Genomic DNA, 21024 nt, shown 5'->3' on the forward strand with positions numbered 1-21024 from the left:
CCTCTTTTACCTCCTTCCCTGTCCTTTCTGAAACATCAAAAACTTGGCACTCTTAAGTAACCATTCCTGCCCCTGAGCCTTCCAAGTCTCTGTAATGGTCACAACATCATAGCTCCAAATACTGATCCATGCTCTTAAGTTCATCCACTTTGTTCATGATGCTTCTTGCGTTAAAATAGACGCATCTGAAACTATCAGTCTGTGCATATCCCTTCTCTATCGCCTGCCTATCTTCCCTCTCGCACTGTCTCCAAGCTTTCTCTATTTGTGAGCCAGCTGCCCCTTCCTCCATCTCTTCAGTTTGGTTCGGCACGGATTAGAAGGGCCGAGATAGCCTGTTTCCATACTGTAATTGTTATATGGTTATATGGTTAAGCATTGTGGAATATCCGGGTGGTCTTCTGCAAACTTGAGATGTGCAGCCAGTGTGTGTTTTTTTGGAGAGCAGTGGTTTCCTCTGTGGTGTCCTTCCATGAACACCATTCTTGTTCAGTGTTTTCCTTATAGTGGACACGTGAACAGAAACTTTAGCAAGTTCTAGAGGTTTCAGCAGGTCTTTTGCTGTTAACCCTTGGGTTCTTCTTTTCTTTTCCAATATTTTTTATTGATTTCTACATAGAAGAATACAGAGTTCAAGAGAATACATATTATAAAGCAAAGAAAAAATATAATAATACCAGATACAGTATATTGAATCACATTAACGAACTCCTTACTCTATATTCATATGGATTAGATTAATTTGTATATTAGAATATAAACAATTTTTATGTAAAAAAAAAGGATCTACACCCACTACCAAAGTCGAAGCTGTTTGGGGAAAAGGGGGAAAAAAATAAAAAAAACCTATCAGATAATAAAATATACTATTAACCAACTTCTGTACTTTAACAAGGTCAAAGATTATGAAAATAATTTAAAAATGGCCCCCACAAATTTTGAAAATCTTGGTTAGATTCAGAAATTGAACAACAAATCTTTTCTAAATTTAGGCATGCCATAACATCCTGTAACCACTGAACATGATTAGGCGGAACAGCATCCTTCCATTTAAACAAAAGCGCCCTTCTAGCCATAAGAGAGATAAAAGCCAGGGGTTCTTCTTAACCTCCTTCAGCATTGCACATGTGCTCTTGGTGTGATTGTTGCAGGACGGCCACTCCTGTGGGGAGTAGCAACAGTACTGAATTTCCTCCATTTGTAGACAATTTATCTTGCTGTGGACTGATGAACACTCAGGTCCTTAGAAATACTTTTGTTGCCTTTAGCAGCTTCATGAATCTCTACAGTCCTTTGAAAGTTGGTTTGATTAAGGCATGGTGCATATAAACAGATCTTGAAAAGAGCAGGCAGTCAGTAACCTGACTTTGTGTATCTTTTTTATAGGGCAGGGCACCTCTACAACCCACCCCTCCAGTCTCATCTCATTGATCGGAACACCTGACTCTAAATAGCTTTTGTAGCAGGCACTACCCCAGAGGTTCACATACTTTTTGCCCTAGACTGTGATTGTTTAACTGGTGTATTTGATATTGAAGAGAAGTAGTACAATCTTTTGTTATTAGTTTAGGCAGATTGTGTTTGTCTATTCTTGTGACTTAGTTGAAGATCAGACCACATTTTATGAGTAATTAATGCAGAAAACCAGATAATTGCAAAGGGTTTTGCAAACTTTTTCTTGCAGCTAACTATTCATTTAGTTTTTTGCAACAACGCCTTTCCTTTTATATCACTGTTAATGTAGGTGCAGGAGTAGGCTGTATTCTTGCCCAAGCCTGCTGAGAAATTCAGCACGGTCATGGATAATCTTCTACCTTAAACATCATTTTACTTATTCCCATATTCCTTGATTCCGTTAATGTTAAGATATTTATTGATGTTTTAAACACTGTAAGTTACTGAGCCTCCACAGAACCCCAGAGAAGAAAATTCCAAGACCTCGTCAGTGAAAAATGTTTTCCTCATGTCACCCCTTATTTTGAGACAGTGATCTGCAGTTCTCAACTCTTTTAGTCTGGGAAACAACCTCTCTACATGTGCCTTATTGAGCCCTCTAAGAAAACACCCACTAAGATATCCTAACATACTTGATAAGTATGTTTTCATACAAAATTGAATTTGTCCAATTGATCTCTAATAGCGCATACATGGGCTTCAAATCTCAAAACTATTGTTTAATTCTCAAAAATCTGCTTAAAAGCACTGAGATACTTTATTGATCCCAAAGGAAATTACTGTCTCACAGTAACATTGCAAGTGCACAGATATACAAATATTAGAAGAGAAGTAAGAGAGCATTAAAAACTTACCTTAAAAATAAGATGTACAAGATTTACCAGTCAATATATATATATATATATAGGCATCCATTAGTCTCACGAGACCATGGATTTGTGCCTCGGAAAGTTTCCAGGGCAAGGTTGTATGGAAGACGGCGGTTGCCCATGCTGCAAGTCTCCCCTCTCCACGCCACTGATGTTGTCCAAGGGAAGGACATTAGGACCCATACAGCTTGGCATCGATGTCGTCGCAGAGCAATGTGTGGTTAAGTGCCTTGCTGAAGGACACACACGCTGCCTCAGCCAAGGCTTGAACTAGCAACCTTCAGATCACTAGACGAATGCCTTAACCACTTGGCCATGCGCCAACACTACAAGTCAAAGATTACAAAATTTACAAGTTCACACTGATAAGATGGTAGTGCAAAAATTACCATAATATTATACAGTAATGGATGCACATTCACACCATCCAGATGAAATTGATGGTAGTATTGCACAGTATGTCTGCAGTGGCAGAGTGTGGTAAACAGAGGTTAATAACAGTCTAGCAGGAGGAGATCATCACTTCCCCACCTATATGTTGAATCATATAGAGCCTAATGCCAAGGATAAGAATGACCTTGTGTAGCGCTCTTTGGAGCAGCGCAGTTGTCTTAATCCAGTGGTCCCCCAACCACCGGGCCGCAAAGCATGTGCTACCAGGCCGCAAGGAAACAATATGATTTGGTGATATGAAACGATATGAGTCAGCTGCACCTTTCCTCATTCCCTGTCACGCACTGTTGAACTTGAACACACCCCCCCCCCACCACCCCCGTCGGCTGGTCCGCAAGAATATTGTCAAGGTGCAAAAAAGGTTGGGGACCCCTGTCTTAATCTATTACTGAAAGTGCTCCTCGTTCAGCCAAGGTGGCATATTGAGAGTGAGAAATGTTGTCCAGATTTGCCAGGATTTTCCAGAGGATCTTTTGTTCTACCACTGCCTCCAGTATGTCCAGTTTGACTCCTATAACAGGGCCAACCTTTTATTCAGTTTATTGAGCCATTGCCCCAGCACACCACTGTGTAGAAGATTGTACTGATGACAACAGACTGTTAGAACATGTGAAGGAGAGGCCAAAGGACCTCAGATGTTTAATTGTGAGATTAACTATACCATGATATTTTGTAGAATTTATATTGTATGTTCAGCTGAATGAAGTTGATGTCAAAATGTCATTTTTATGTCATTCTTGTCTCAGGATCTTCAGAATGTCACTAAGAAACGTGACATGTTAAAAGTGGAGCAGGTGACTTTGAAGGAAAATGTTAATCAAAGTGCAAATAAATACAAATCCTATCTGGAGAATGAAAAAAAGAAAGAACAGGAGTTACTGAGAATTCAGCAACAAATTGAAGAAAAGCAACACGAACTCGCAGAACAGCAAAATGTATGTGAGCTCATAAATAGTGTTATCATAAAGCCACCTAAACCAATTAATAAACCAAAAATTAGCAAAGATAATGAAAATGAGGATGTTAGCAATAGAGATAGGAACATTATAAGTAACCTTAAGAATAGGAAAAATTTTTAAATTTACTTCCTTGAATTTAAATGCTCCAATTTTATATTATTTTACGTTGATTCTGTATTTCCACAATATACATGATCATTGTTACATAGTGACTTTCATCTATTTGTGTGTCTGTACTTTGAATGATTAAAATCCTTTTTAAGATCATTCAAATTTACTTAAATATTTTCCTATTTTTTACCATATTATTTATCACAACTGACTATATTCGTCCTCTGATATTTTTACTTTATTTCTTTTTATCCATTTTCTCCCTACTACCATCTCTGAGCACCTTCTCGATGCCCAAGCAGGAACTTGGAGTTGATATGCAATCCTGGATGTAATTCCTTATCTTAATGCAGATGATTGAAGCTCATATGAGCATGATAGAATTGCACTGTGAGGACAGAGATAGAGTTGGCATGCGCTACTTCACCTTGTGTGATGCAGGAAAACTTTATTCAGATTTCTCATTTATTCCATTTAGATGCTGCAGTCTATCAAAAAGGATGTTAAATCTGAAGAGACAAAATTGGAGCAGTCTGCAACTAAATTAAAAGACCAGATCCACGCCTTGGAGGCTGAACTGTCAGACAAAAAAATTGAACTTGAGCAGGTGGTTACAAAGGTGAACTTGATGGAAGATCGATCAAGGAAAGTGCAGCGTAATGAAGAACAGTGCATTATCTTGGAGAATCAGATCGTGACCCTGAGTAAGTCTAGAGTTTGATTTAAAAATAATAGTTCAGTCACTCCCATGCTTGGTGAATTTCTTTACTAAATAGCTGAATCATCGAGAGAGACATTGCAGATAAAATGACAAGTCTATTTTGACGTAGCTAATCTGACTGGGTGCTTTGGCCACATTGTATTACAATTGGTAATGGAAAGTGGCTGAATTCTGGCATTTGGTCACGATGCACTATGCTTTATGATAGAGAGGTGGCTGGTGTGAATTTTTGGGTGTATCATTGGGAGAACTTACAACTGACAAGTCTGGCATATGAGCAATGGCAAGTCAATGAGGCTGCTCTGAAATGTAACCAAAGAAAAATTGGTAAGGTAGGGAACTGTCAAGTAAATTTACTTTCACTGGTGTAAAGCTAGACATTTTATATAACATTTAATCAAATACCTATCTCTTTGATTATTTATAAGATCATGCACAACCACAAAACTAATTATTTTGATGAGCACAGCTGTTCTTGCACTGTGTTTACTGAAAGTAGCCTGATTCAGAATATTTAAGACATAAAAGTTAGTTACTACATTAATCTTTACTAGTGCCACTGTTAACACTAAAGCAAGGCGATGTGCTATCCTCAGGGTGTGCCTGAATCATTTGAAGAAAATTTTTTAAAGTCTCCGTAATCTAGGAAGCAGACGGCACTAAGCTGTGCTGTTAAACCTCCCTTGAACTTTATCTTCCAAATGTGAAGGATTTGTTTGTATTGCAAGATCAAAATATGTTTACCGGGTACACTGTTTTGTTGCAGCACGTCAGCTATCTGATCGAGAGCAACAACACCAGGAAACAATGGATGAACTGGCATTTCTTCAAAGAGAAATTCAGTTCTCAAAAAACAATGTAACCCATCTTCAAGAGTGGCTTCATTCAGAGAGAAAAAAGGCAGAGAAGCAAGTTGCAGTCATCACAGAAGAGTCCAAAGCTCAAAGAGCTCAGCTAGAGAAGGCTTTTGATGTAAGTTGCATTCCCCACAATTACATTATGTAGAAGTACGATTTATTTCATCAGTTCAAGTAAACGAACTGGTCAGACTGGACTCACTGGCGCACCTCAGGGGTGTGTGCTTAGCCCACTGCTCTATCCTCTATATACATATGACTGTATGGCTTGGCATAGCTCAAGTGCCATCTATAAATTTGCTGACGATACAACCATTGTTGATAGAATCTCAGGTGGTGATGAGAGGGCGTATGGGAGTGAAATATGCCAACTAGTGGAGTGGTGCTACAGCAAAAATCTGGTACTCACCATCAGTAAGGCAAAAGAGCTGATTGTGGACTTCAGGAAGGGTAAGACAAAGGAACACATACCAATCGTCATAGAGGGATCAGAAGTGGAGAGAGTGAGCAGTTTCAAGTTCCTGAGTGTCAAGATCTCTGAGGATCTAACCTGGTGCCAACATATCAATGTAGTTATAAAAGAAGGCAAGACAGCAGGTATACTTTATTAGGAGTTTGAAGAGATATAGCATGTCAGCAAATACACTGAAAAGCTTTCTATAGTTGTAGCTTGGAGAGCATTTTGACAGGCTGCATCACTGTCGGGGGTGGATTGGGGGGTGCTACTGCACAGGACCAACAGAGGGTTGTAAATCTAGTTGGCTCCACCTTGGGTACTAGTCTACAAAGTACCCAGGACATCTTCAGGGAGCGGTGTCTCAGAAAGGTAGCGTCCATTATTAAGGACCTCCAGCACCCAGGACATGCCCTTTTCTCACTAATCACTGTTACCATCAGGTAGGACATACAGAAGCCTGAAGGTACACACTCAGCGATTCAGGAACAGCTTCTTCCCTTCTGCCATCCGATTCCTAAATGGACATTGAATCTTTGGGCACTACCTCACTTTTTTAAATATACAGTATTTCTGTTTTTTTGTATGTTTTTTAATCTATTCAATATGTGTATACTGTAATTGATTTACTTATTTTTTTTATTTCATTTATTTTTTCTCTTCTTTATTAAGTATTGCATTGAACTGCTGCTGAGAAAGTTAACAAATTTCACGTCAAATGCCAGTAATAATAAACCTGATTCTGATTCTGGAAGTATGACTGTTCACTTGCCACTTTGTGTATCTATCATTCATGAAAAGTCAAATAAGAACATTCACTAAAGGTGTAAAACTGATATTTTTAAATATGCCCTTATAATGTAGAAATCTGCAAGGCTCAGATTTCCAATGCAGTCCAACAAAAATCTGAAGTAATTTCTGATGTTATTGTTCTCAACATAGGAACAAAAGCATGAAAATAACAGACTGCAGAAGGAATTATCTTCAATCGACCAGGTTGCACGTGATAACCATGCCCAAGTTGAGAGTGTCATGAGTGAATTAAATGAGATGAGACAGAAATATTTTGAACTTAAACAACAGGTACATAATAAAACCCCACTAATTTTCTCATTTAGTGAAACTAAACAAGTTTGTTCTTTTTCATGAGTTTCTGGTTTCAGTTTTTGAATATTTATTTCTCATGTAGTTATTTAGACAATAGGTGCAGGAGTAGGTCATTCAGCCCTTCGAGCCAGCACCACCATTCACTGTGATCATGACTGATAATCCACAATCAGTACCCTTTTCCTGCCTTCTCCCCATATCTCTTCTCTCCGCTATCTTTAAGAGCCCTAACTCTTTTTTGAAAGAATCCGGAGAATTGGCCTCCACTGCCTTCTGAGGCAGAGCATTCCACAGAATCACAACCCTCTGTGTGAAAAAGTTTTTCCTCAACTCCGTTCTAAATTACCCCTTATTCTTAAACTGTGACCTCTGGTTCTGGACTCCCCCAACATCGAGAACACGTTTCCTTCCTCTAGCGTGTCCAATCCCTTAATAATCTTGTATGTTTCAATCAGATCCCCTCTCATCCTTCTAAATTCCAGTGTATACAGCCCCAGTCGCTCCAATCTTTCAACATATGACAGTCCCTCCATTCCGGGAATTAATCTCGTGAACCTACGCTGCACTCCCTCAATAGCTAGAATGTCCTTCCTCAAATTTAGAGACCAAAACTGTACACAATATTCCAGATGTTGTCTCACCAGGGCACTATACGACTGCAGAAGGACCTTTTTGGTCCTATACTCAATTCCCCTTGTTATGAAGGTCAGCATGCCATTAGCTTTCTTCACTGCCTGCTGTACCTGCATGCTTACTTTCAGTGACTGATGAACAAGGACGCCTAGATCTCGTTGTACTTCCCCTTTTCCTAACTTGACACCTTTCTGATAGTAAGCTGCCTTCCTGTTCTTGCCACGCAAGTGGATAACCTCACATTTATTCACATTAAACTGCATCTGCCCGCTCACACAACCTGTCCAAGTCACCCTGCATTCTCATAACATCCTCCTCACATTTCACACTGCCACCCAGCTTTGTGTCATCTGCAAATTTGCTAATGTTACTTTTAATCCCTTCATCTAAATCATTAATGTATATTGTAAATAGCTGCGGTCCCAGCACCGAGCCTTGCGATACCCCCTTAGTAACTGTCTGCCATTCTGAAAAGGACCCATTAATCCCTACTCTTTGTTTCTTGTCTCCCAACCAATTTTCTATCTATGTCAGTACTCTACCCCCAATACCATTTGCTCTAATTTTGCACACTAACCTCCTATGTGGGACCTTACCAAAGGCTTTCTGAAAGTCCAGGTACACTACATCCACTGGCTTTCCCATGTCCATTTTCATAGTTACATTTAGTATTCTAATGTTTGATAAAGTATGTTGTCATATTTTATAATGTCATAAAGTAGGTTCAGATAATAGCATTTAGACTATGTTTATTACTCTGTGTGATTATTGTGGCACAATAGTTGATAGTAATGAATTTCAAAGTTCAAAGTAAATTTTATTATCGAAGTACATTTGTGTCACCACATACAACCCTGAGATTTATTTTCCTGCAGGCATACTCAGTAAATCTGTAGAATAGTAACTATAACAAGATCAATGAAAGATCAACCAGAGTGCAGAAGAAATTTGCTTATAAACTAGATTTTTATAATGGCGAATAATTGTATAAATAAGAAATGGGGAGTGTGTGTTGAAGCAGAGTATATATTTAATAATAATTATGACTGGACTAGCTTTGTGTGTTCATGAACTTTTGATATATCATCTACTTCTGTCTTTGATACTTAATAAATCGTTTAGCTAAGAAGTCAAGAACAAATGGAACAACGGCAGAAGGAGATAAAGGAAGCAATAAGAATACTTCGGTCAGACGTTAAAGCAGAAATTGGCAATAGTTTAAAAGAATTAGATCGGTCTTCTGTTGAACCAAAGAGTGATCTGGATGTTACTTTGGAAGAGGAAGAAACACTTCAGTGTGAAAAAGAGAGCCTGAAGGAGAATTTTCCCTTTGCTACCATTGACAGAAGTCACCCAAATTTCGATGAGAGGTTAAGGCTAACAAAATTCAATTTTAAGGTGATATTCCTTTGCAAGTAATTCTTGTGTGTTGTGATAAATTTATAGATTCATAATTCTTTGATGGATATCTGGGTACCTGGATCTCGTATCTACATGTGTTTTTTTTTCCTTTTACAATTCATTTTCTAATTTTACAATACATTTATACCATCTCAAATTCCTGAAAAGAAATCTTGACAGTAGGTTCATTGGTAGAATATATACAGCCTATGATTTCTGTGCCAACCATGATGCCAATTCAAACTAATCCCATCTGCCCATACATTGTTTATATCTTTCCGTGTTCTGGCCTTGTGTCTGTCTAAATACCCCTGAAACATTGCCATGAGGTAGAAACAAGAGAAAGCCATGTGACCCCACATGCTTGCTGCATTATGGTTGATCTTTCATGTCACCGTTATTTTCTTTAAATGACACTATATCATATTTAGAAGATTGGAAAAAGCTGCAGAAAATTGAAAGGTGAGGAAATCGATGATCTAATTGCATAAGGAGGTATGAAGGCCAATGTCTTGAAGTTTATTGATTAGTTTTCAGGGGTGATAGTTTTGAATGCCAAGCTGTAATCGATAAAGAGCATCCTGATATAGCTATCTTCCTCTGTCACCTGCAACTACCCCTTTGTTGTTGTAATCACTGGAGCCTTGCTGTTTAGAACCATAGAACATTACAGCACAGAAACAGGCTTTTTGGCCCTCCTTGGCTGTGCCGAACCATTTTTCTGCCTATTCCCACTGACCTGCACCTGGACCATATCCCTCCATACACCTCTCATCCATGTACCTGTCCAAGTTTTTATTAAATATTAGAAGTGAGCCCACATTTACCATTTCATCTGGCAGCTCATTCCACACTCCCACCACTTTCTGTGTGAAGAAGCCCCCCCCCAACGTTCCCTTTAAATTTTTCCCCCTTGATCCATGTCCTCTGGTTTTTTTCTTCCCTAGCCTCAATGGGAAAAGCCTACTTGCATTCACTCTATCTACATCCATCATAATTTTATATACCTCTATCAAATCTCCCCTCATTCATCTACGCTCCAGGGAATAAAGTCCTAACCTATTCAATCTTTCTCTGTAGCTCACTTTCTGAAGTCCCAGCAACATCCTTGTAAACCTTCTCTGCACTCTTTCAACCTTATTAATATCCTTCCCGTAATTTGGTGACCAAAACTGCACATAATAGTTTAGTCTTTGCTTCTATGCAGGTAGGAAGAAGACAGTCAAGTGATCAGATTTCTCGAAATGCAGTCTAGGCATTCCTTAGTGGTCAAGTGTGTTAGAACCCCTGGTGTTGCCAGTTATATGCTGATGATAATTGGGCAGAGATTTCTTTAAACAAGGCTGTCTGCAGTTCCCAACTATGATTTGAAATGCTTCGGGGTGGGCTGCTTCTTGTTTAGTGGTGACAGTATTTAATATCTCGAGTACTTGATTAATTTTGGCTTTTGGCAGTATGTAAACTGCAGTGAGAAACACAGATGAGAACTCTTTGTAAGTAGAACAGTCATCACTTTACATAGAAAACCTACAGCACAATACAGGCCCTTCAGCCCACAAAGTTGTACCAAACATGTCCCTACCTTAGCAATTGGCTTACCCATAGCCCTCTATTTTTCTAAGCTCCATGTACCTATCCAAAGTGTCTTAAAAGACTCCATCGTATCCACCACCACCAACATTGCCAGCAGCCCATTCCACTCACTCACCACCCTCTGCCTAAAAAACTTACCCCTGACATCTCCTCTGTACCTACTCCCCAGCACCTTAAACCTGTGCCCTCTTGTGTTAGCCATTTCAGCCCCGGGAAAAAGCCTCTGACTATCCACACGATCGATGCCTCTCATCATCTTATACACCTCTATCGGGTCACCTTTCATCCGCCGTCACTCCAAGGAGAAAAGGCCAAGTTCATTCAACCTGTTTTCATAAGGCATGTTCCCCAGTCCAGGCAACATCCTTGTAAATCTCCTCTGCACCCTTTCTATGGCTTCCACATCCTTCCTGTAATGAGGTGACCAGAACTGAGCACAGTACTCCAAGTGGGGTCTGAACAGGGTCCTATATAGCTGCAGCATTATCTCTCAGCTCCTAAATTCAATTCCACAATTAATGAAGGCAATTGCACCATATGCCTTCTTAACCACAGAGTCAACCTGCGCAGCTGCTTTGAGCGTCCTATGGACTCAGACCCCAAGATCTCTCTGATCCTCCACACTGTCAAGAGTCTTACCATTAATACTATATTCTGCCATCATATTTGACCTACTAAAATGAACCACTTCACACTTATCTGGGGTGAACTCCATCTGCCACATCTCAGCCCAGTTTTGCATCCTATCAATGTCCCGCTGTAACCTCTGACGCACGATCCACAACATCTCCAACCTTTGTGTCATCAGCAAACTTTATTAGCCCATCCCTCCACTTCCTCATCCAGGTCATTTATAAAAATCACGAAGAGTAAGGGTCCCAGAACAGATCCCTGAGGCACACCACTGGTCACCGACCTCCATGCAGAATATGATCCGTCTACAACCACTTTGCCTTCTGTGGGCATGCCAGTTCTGGATCCACAAAGCAACGTCCCCTTGGATCCCATACCTTCTTACTTTCTCAATAAGCCCTGCATGGGGTACCTTATCAAATGCCTTGCTGAAATCCATACACACTACATCTACTGCTCTTCCTTCATCAATGTGTTTAGTCACATCCTCAAAAAATTCAATCAGGCTTGTAAGACACAACCTGCCCTTGACAAAGCCATGCTGACTATTCCTAATCATATTATACCTCTCCAAATGTTCATAAATCCTGCCTCTCAGGATCTTCTCCATCAACTTACCAACCACTGAAGTAAGGCTCACTGGTCTATAATTTCCTGGGCTATCTCTACTCCCTTTCTAGAATAAAGGAACAACATCGGCAACCCTCCAATCCTCTGGAACCTCACCTGTCCCCATTGATGATGCAAAGATCATCGCCAGAGACTCAGCAATCTTTGCTGTCACCTCCCACAGTAGCCTGGGGTACATCTCATCTGGTCCCTGTGACTTATCCAACTTGATGCTTTCCAAAAGTTCCAGCACATCCTCTTTCTTAATATCTACATGCTCAATCGAATGGTTAGATGCTTCAGGTCAGAGGAACAAGAGTGCAACCAAGCCACCACATTCGAGCACCACCAAGTGTTTATCATGAAACACAGACCCCCCACCTTTTCCTTCTCCAAATCAGCCATCCAGTTCATCCTGTGTATCCAAAGCCTTCAGGTCTTACCGACATATCTGGCATGACCAGAGTGAGTCGTGTCTCCATGAACCACAGAACGTAGCAATTCCTTATTTCCCTCTGATACAACAATCTTGTCCTTGGGTTTTTAGTTTTATTCTTCAGTGGCTATACATTTGCTAACAAGATGCTGGGTAGAGGAACTTTAAATGATCGGCCTTTCAGTCTGGCTTGAAGTCCTCCCCTCCTTCCTCCCTTCTGGCCATGGCAATGTACCTTTGTCTGTTTAAAGGTGCAGTACCTGCTTGCTTTGAGAGTTAAGTCTGCCGAGTCCTGCAGAAGATCGTGTAAATGCTACTCAAAGTATGTTGCTTAAAGGGAAATTTTGCACTGCAGATTTTAACATGTTCCTGTGGTTCACCAGCACTGTCTTGAAAATGCGCCTTAACTGTTTATTCAAGTTATTACAAGAGAAAATAAGGGGTGCTAGAATTGGGTCGTCTTCCTGTGTGCACATATAAGCATCCTGTAAGGGACAAGTGTTAGAGGAACCTTTATTCTTTCCTTATCCAGGATGAACAGTGGCGTGGAGAAGTGCTAAGAGAAAACTTACGACAACAAGAAGATCGGCTAAAGGTTGGTAAATGTCTATGGTAAAATTATTTTTATATAATAATGACATTACTGCTAGTATTTGTAAACAATGATAACTTAAAATATCTAAATTCATTTTTGAGATGTGTATCACTAATCTTCAAAACAGTACTTTCAGGGGTTGAAGTTCATTACTGATAATTTGCTTTCTCTTGTTTCCATTCCATCTGAGAATAGTTATAATTTCATAAATGTTCTTCCATCTTCAGTGTTAAAAATAATGAATTATCTTTGAAAGTAAAAATGCTGAGAAGAATAACGAGAAACTGAATATCAGGAGCTTACATTGATGATTTTCACTTAAGTTCAAAATAAATTTATTATCAAATTGCATATATATCACCATGTACTACCCTGAAATTTATTTTCTTGCAGGCATACTGAATAAATCCATAAAAGAATAATAACCATGATAGAATTAATGCATGACTGTACCAATAAGTCTTTCAACCAGTGTACAAAAGACAACAAACTGTGCAAATACAAAAAGAAAGAAATAACAACTATATATAAATAAACAATAAACATTGAGAACATGAGATGACTAGACTTTGAAAGTGAGTCTGCAGGTTGTGGGAACATTTTGGTAATGGGGCAAGTGAAGTTTATCCCCTATGGTTTAAGAGCTCGATGGTTGAGGAGTAATAACTGTTCCTGAACTTGGCTGTGCGGATTCTGAGGATCCTGTACCACCTCCTTGATGGCAGCAACAAGAATGAAAGCATAACCCAGGTGGTGGGGATCCCTGATGCTGGGTGCTGCTTTCCTGTGACAGCATTTTCGGTAGATGTGCTCAGTGGTGGGGAGGGCTTTACTGTGATGGGCTTTGCCATAACCACTACTAGGAGTTGAGGATGCCATCGTCTACCTGCTGAATCGTGTCTACGCCCACCTGGACAAGCCAGCGAGCACTGTGAGGGTCATGTTTTTTGACTTCTCCAGTGCGTTCAACACCATCCGTCCTGCTCTGCTGGGGGAGAAGCTGACAGCAATGCAGGTGGATGCTTCCATGGTATCATGGATTCTTGATTACCTGACTGGCAGACCACAGTACGTGTGCCTGCGACACTGTGTGTCCGACAGAGTGATCAGCAGCACTGGGGCTCCACAGGGGACTGTCTTGTCTCCCTTTCTCTTCACCATTTACACTTCGGACTTCAACTACTGCACAGAGTCTTGTCATCTTCAGAAGTTTTCTGATGACTCTGCCATAGTTGGATGCATCAGCAAGGGAGACGAGGTTGAGTACAGGGCTACGATAGGAAACTTTGTCACATGGTGTGAGCAAAATTATCTGCAGCTTAATGTGAAAAAGACTAAGGAGCTGGTGGTAGACCTGAGGAGAGCTAAGGTACCAGTGACCCCTATTTCCATCCAGGGGGTTAGTGTGGACATGGTGGAGGATTACAAATACCCGGGGATACGAATTGACAATAAACTGGACTGGTCTAAGAAAGCTGGGGCTGTCTGCAAGAAGGGTCAGAGCCGTCTCTATTTCCTGAGGAGACAGGGGTCCTTTGACATCTGTTGGACGATGCTGAGGATGTTCTATGAGTCTGTGGTAGCTAATCCTATCATGTTTGCTGTTGTGTGCTGGGGCAGCAGGCTGAGGGTAGCAGACACCAACAGAATCAACAAACTCATTCATAAGGCCAGTGATGTTGTGGGGATGGAACTGGACTCTCTGATGGTGGTGCCTGAAAAGAGGATGCTGTCCAAGTTGGATGCCATCTTGGACAATGTCTCTCATCCACTACATAATGTACTGGTTGGGCACAGGAGTACATTCAGCCAGAGACTCATTCCACCGAGACGCAACACAGAGTGTCATAGGAAGTCATTTCTGCCTGTGACTATCAAACTTTGCAACTCCTCCCTTGGAGGGTCAGACACTGAGCCAATAGGCTGGTACTGGACTTACTTCCTGGCACAATTTACATATTACTATTTAACTATTTATGGTTTTATTACTATTTATTATTTATGGTGCAACTGTAACGAAAACCAATTTCCCCCAGGATCAATAAAATATGACTATGACTATGACTACTTCTTGTAGAATTTTCTGTTCAAGGGCATTGGTGTTTCCGTACCAGGATGTGATGCAGCCAGTTAATATACTCTCCACCGCACATCTATAGAGGTTTGTCAAAGTTATAGATGTCATACTGAATCTTTGCAAACTTCTAAGGAAGCAGAGGTGCTGCTGTGCTTTCTTTGTAATTGAAAGTTACATGCTGGACCCAGGACAGGTCCTCTGAAATGATAACACCGAGGAATTTAAAGTTACTGACCCTCGCCACCTCTGATGTGCACAGACTCACAGACCTCAGGTTCATCCTCTTGAAGTTAATAATCAGCTCTTTAGGTTTGCTGACATTGAGTAAGAGATTGGTGTTGTGGTACCATTCAGCCAGAATTTCAATCTCCCTCCTCTGTGCTGATTCATCACTACCTTTGATTCGGCAATGACAGTGGTCTTGTCAGCAAACTTACAGAAGGCAGTATTGAGGCCCATATCTTGAAGCTTGTTGATTAATTTTGAGCGGATGATAGTATTGAATGTCGAGTGTGGTCAATAAAGAGCATCCTGATGTATGCATCTTTGCTGTGTAGGTGTTCCAGGATTGAGTGAAGAGCCAATGAAATGGCATCTGCTGTGGACCTGTTGCGCCACTAGGAGAGGATCCAAGTCGCTTCTCAGGCAGGAGTTGATATGTTTCATCACCAACCTCTCAAAAACACTTTATCACTGTGGATGTAAGTGCTACTGGACAAATAGTCATTGAGTCTGGTGGTTACCTAGGACTGTCGAAGCAAGAGATTAAAGATCTCAGTGAACACTCAAGCCAGTTGATCAGCATGGGTCTTTAGTACTTGGCCAGGTACCCTGTCTGGACCCAATGCTTTTTATGGATTCGCCTGACTGAAGGCTGCTCATACATCAACCTCAGAGATTGAAATTACAGGATCTTTGGGAGCAATGGGAGTTTGTGATGGTTTCTCCATGTTTTGATGGCCAAAGTGAGCATAGAAGGCATTGGGCTGATCTGGAAGTGAAATCCTGTTGTGGTCTATGTTGCTTGATTACCTTTATAAGAAGTGATAGCATTCAGGCCCTGCCACAACTGTTGAGCATCCTTCATTGACTCAAGTTTAGACAAGAATTGCCACTTCGCTCATGAGATGACTTTCCAGAGATCATACCTGGACCTCTTGTAGCTTTCTTGATTATGAGATTTGAATGTCTTTGATCTGGTCCTCAGCAGATTGCGGATCATCGAGGGCTTCTGGTTGATTTTGTGGAGACACACTCATTTACAATTGTTTTTATAAGTCCACAAATGAATCCTTGAATACAGCCTGGTCCACCAATTTGAAGCAACCCCAAGACCGCTGCTCTGCCTCCAGTGCCACCTCTTTGTTATGCTTATCGCTGGAGCCTTGCTCTTTAGGCTCTGCCTGTATGCAGGTAGAAGGAGGACAGTCAAGTAATCAGATTTCCCAAAATGCAGTCTAGGCATGGAAATGTAGGCATTCCTTATCTTAGTATAACAATGATCTAGTGTTTTGGAACCTCTGATGCTACAAGTTATATGCTGATGGTAATTGGGCAGGGATTCCTTCAAACAAGTTTGGTTGAAGTCCCTGACTATGATTTGAAATACGTCAGGATGAAATGTTTCTTGTTTAGTTTCGGTATCATGTAGCATCTCAAGTACTTCATTGTAGTTGGCCACTGGTGGTATGTACACTGTCAGGATTATGGAGGAGAGCTCCCTAGGTAAATAGAATAGACGACATTTGACTATTAGGTGTTCAAGGTTGGGAACACGAGTTCAACAAAACCACTACATTGTAGCACCATCAAGAATTTATTATGAAACACATACCTTCAGCCTTTGTCTTTAACGAATTAGCAGTTCAGTCCATCCTGTAAATTGAGAAGCCTTTAGGTCTGATTCCCAGATCTGGCATGCTGGCAGTAATCCATGTCTTGCTTAAACATAGAACACAACAATCTCTCATTTCTCTTTAATATAACAATCTTGCCCTCAGGTCCTCAATGTTGTTCTCCAATGACTGCATATTTGCTGACAAGGAGTTGGGTAGAGGGAGTCTCATTCCTCTATATTTCTGCCTGGCTTGGAGTCCGCCCCCCCCCCGCCTTACTTCGGGCCATGGTGATGAACCTTTGTCCACTTGCTTGCTTGAGAATTACTTCCAAGTACTTCAGAAGATCGTGATATCTGTAGTTCATTAAGTCAATTTAAAAATATACTTGCATGTTTCCATGTCCCTTTTTAATCATCAGGAAACATTTTTGAAAAGACCATTCCTCTTGAAACTTCTGATTATCGAGTATCATATTAAGCACCTCATACAATAGGATGTGCTTAATCACAATTGGTGTGATTGCCAGGGAAGCCCAAGAAAGCAGAAATTGCACCAGAATCAAGGATCAATGATCAACTTTACTTGCCATATATATTTATGTCTGCTGTGGAGTGTTGGTCAGCGTTTGACATGTAACAAAGAGCAACAGCATTCAGCTCTTCAGAATTACATATAATTCTTCAGTATTTACATATAGTTCATATGAAGAATTATATGTAAATAGAAAGTTAAAGTACATGTATAGAATAAAATGGGCATAAATACCAGCGTGCATTTACAATGTAAACAGCATTATAAAAAGTGGTTTAAAGTGTTTGCAATGTTGTGACAGGGGTAATAGATAGAGAAGGGGGTGAGGGGTAATTAAAATTGTTGATCAGATTAACTGCCTAGAGAAGAAACTTCTAAAATGGCATGAAGTTTTTGGTTTAATAGTCCTATAGAGCTTTGCAGAAGGGATCTTTTGGAAAAAGCAGTTTGCTGGATGGGTAGAGTCTGCTATGATTTTTTTTTCCCCCTGCCTCCTCCTTTGTCCCAGACACACACAAGTCCTGCAGTGATGGTAAGCTGCAGCCAGTGACCTTTTCTGCTGACTGCAATGTACACTGAAAAGTAATTTAACAAAGTTTTATATCACTGATCTTAAGAACATCTACTTTTAATAAGTCGGTTTGTCATTGTTAATCAGTTTTTCTGTTGTTTAGGCACAGATTCGTCAGTGCATGTCAGAACAAGCTGAAGCACTCTGTAAACGAAGGCAGCAGACACAGGGTAATCTGACAAACCTGAGAAGGCGAGTGGATGCCCTGGATGAACTTGTTACCAGCATGAGTGTAAACTCATCTCATCATTATCAGACTGATGGCACAAGTAAGGTAGGTAGCAAAATGTAGCAATGAAAGACTTGCAAACTAACTACGGCTATATCAGCAAGAAAAAGCAATGAAAGATCAACTCAAGGTTTTATTGAAGGAAGAAACAGTCGTGTCCAATGATCTGTCTTCAACTAATAAACTATTACACTACAACAGTAGTTTTAGGAATTCAGGAATGTGAATCAAGCAGCAACGGAAATGTGATTCACCAATCCCATTTCAAGGTGTTATTTGAAGACGATGATGTTAGGACATTGCTACTTTTGTCCTTCTGAGTGGTGAAGTTTGAGAGGTGCCAGTCAAGTTAAACAAACTTTAAGTTGTTTGAGTACATCCTGCATGACATACTGCAACTGTGTTGTCCTGATGGTGAAAGTACTTCAGTAAAAGGAGCACGAATCAAATGACCTCTTTTCTTCTTGATGTCACTGTGGCTACATTAATCCATTTGGTGAGAATTCCTTTGCAGTCCTGATGAGTTATATAGAGCCTGCAACAGGCTGCTTCAATATGTTCAGAATGGAGCTAAATGCTCTTGAATCTGCAGCAAATGACCTCATTAAATTATGATGAAGGAAAGATTATTGATGAAATGGTTGAAGATAGTTAGGCCAAGGACACATCCCTGAGAAATTTCTTGAATGATACCTTGTGTTGACTTAGGGGTATGCTCGTATATAAAATTATAAAACAACCCAGACATGTACTTTCCGTAACTAGCTTGATAGGCACAGTAAACATTTTGAAACATGTTTTTGATTTATGTTGATGAAACTACAAAAAACTTCGTCTTTTATATCAGCCACTGGCAAAAAATCCCATTTTGACCTTTTGGATTCAATTTTCCCCTCTTTTAATGTTCATTTCCTGCATCAAAGTCTTGTTGAAGATACCTGTTATGTTTTTAAAAAAATATACAAAACATTAAATCATCAGCCACTTTTTTTCTCATCTTCATCATTTATATTCTTAAACCTTTTGACCACTTCTTTTGACTCCTGTCTTTGCTTTATCTCTGGGAGCTTTTTCCTTCTAGTTCTGCTGTTTCATATGTTGATCTGTTAAATGTTTGAGTAATTGTGTACATTTTCATATATGCAGCATGTATGGGTTCCCTTTGTTTTTTTACCATCATTATAACTCATTGTAATTACCTAAATGGAAAAAAAAACAAATAGACATTTTGTAGTAACGAGCTAAGCCAAAACAGTCTTGAAAAATACCGAGTGGCTGTCTGTGGAAATGTCGGTTATTCAACAAATATTAGTGCTACATAAATATTTAATTTTTTAAAAAAGCATTATTTCTGTTATGACCACTTTCTTTGTAATTTCTCCTTCTATTCACATTTTCATTTCTGCAACAGTACTGAAAATGTTCTTGATTAAGTTACAAATGACGTTCTGTATGACTGTGATAAACAATAAACACAGAAGGGGTGCATTCAGCCAATTACTGCCTGACTCAGAACAATCCCATTCCTCCAGTGATTTCCCTGTAACCTATTCTCTCACATCAGAATCAGAATCAGAATTGGGTTTATTATCACCGGTATGTGACATGAAATTTGTTAGCTTAGCAGCAGCAGTTCAATGCAATACATAATCTAGCAGAGAGAGAAATAATAATATTAATAAATAAAATAAAACATAGTAGTTTTATAGTCATAGTCATACTTTATTGATTCCGGGGGAAATTGGTTTTCGTTACAGTTGCACCATAAATAATAAATAGTAATAAAACCATAAATAGTTATATGTAAATTGTGCCAGAAAATAAGTCCAGTACCAGCCTATTGGCTCAGGGTGTCTGACCCTCCAAGGGAGAAGTTGTAAAGTTTGATGGCCACAGGCAGGAATGACTTCCTATGACGCTCTGTGTTGCATCTCGGTGGAATGAGTCTCTGGCTGAATGTACTCCTGTGCCCAACAGTACATTATGTAGTGGATGGGAGACATTGTCCAAGATGGCATGCAACTTGGACAGCATCCTCTTTTCAGATACCACCATCAGAGAGTCCGGTTCCATCCCCACAACATCACTGGCCTTATGAATGAGTTTGTTGATTCTGTTGGTGTCTGCTACCCTCAGCCTGCTGCCCCAGCACACAACAGCAAACATGATAGCACTGGCCACCACAGACTCGTAGAACATCCTCAGCATCATCCAGCAGATGTTAAAGGACCTCAGTCTCCTCAGGAAATAGAGACGGTTCTGACCCTTCTTGTAGACAGCCTCAATGTTCTTTGACCAGTCCAGTTTATTGTCAATTCATATCCCCGGGTATTTGTAATCCTCCACCATGTCCACACTGACCCCCTGCTCTCCTCGGGTCTACCACCAGCTCCTTAGTCTTTTTCACATTAAGCTGCAGATAATTCTGCTCACACCATGTGACAAAGTTTCCTACCGTAGCCCTGTACTCAGCCTCATCTCCCTTGCTGATGCATCCAACTATGGCAGAGCCATCAGAAAACTTCTGAAGATGATAAGACTCTGTGCAGTAGTTGAAGTCCGAGGTGTAAATGATGAAGAGAAAGGGAGACAAGTCAGTCCCCTGTGGAGCCCTAGTGCTGCTGATCACTCTGTCGGACACACAGTGTTGCAAGCACACGTACTGTGGTCTGCCAGTCAGGTGATCAAGAATCCATGATACCAGGAAAGCATCCACCTGCATTGCTGTCAGCTTCTCCCCCAGCAGAGCAGGGCGGATGGTGTTGAACGCACTGGAGAAGTCAAAAAACATGACCCTCACAGTGCTCGTTGGCTTGTCCAGGTGGGCGTAGACACGGTTCAGCAAGTAGACGATGGCATCCTCAACTCCTAGTCGGGGCTGGTAGGGGAACT

General features: G+C 40.4%; 1 protein-coding gene across 7 annotated transcripts in view; it reads left to right on the top strand.

Annotated features, from left to right (window-relative positions):
* cntrl (centriolin) overlaps nucleotides 1–21024 on the top strand; it is a 119906-nt gene that overhangs the window by 87787 nt on the left and 11095 nt on the right. For all 7 annotated transcript variants that reach the window (XM_072240055.1, XM_072240057.1, XM_072240056.1 and 4 more), the window contains 7 exons: nucleotides 3524–3712; nucleotides 4326–4551; nucleotides 5335–5540; nucleotides 6822–6962; nucleotides 8742–9017; nucleotides 12824–12886; nucleotides 18007–18177. In XM_072240055.1, the coding sequence (XP_072096156.1) occupies nucleotides 3524–3712; nucleotides 4326–4551; nucleotides 5335–5540; nucleotides 6822–6962; nucleotides 8742–9017; nucleotides 12824–12886; nucleotides 18007–18177 (1272 nt within the window). The remainder of the gene's footprint in view (nucleotides 1–3523; nucleotides 3713–4325; nucleotides 4552–5334; nucleotides 5541–6821; nucleotides 6963–8741; nucleotides 9018–12823; nucleotides 12887–18006; nucleotides 18178–21024) is intronic.

Source organism: Mobula birostris, chromosome 22 (assembly GCF_030028105.1).
Source record: "Mobula birostris isolate sMobBir1 chromosome 22, sMobBir1.hap1, whole genome shotgun sequence".
Taxonomy (NCBI): domain Eukaryota; kingdom Metazoa; phylum Chordata; class Chondrichthyes; order Myliobatiformes; family Myliobatidae; genus Mobula; species Mobula birostris.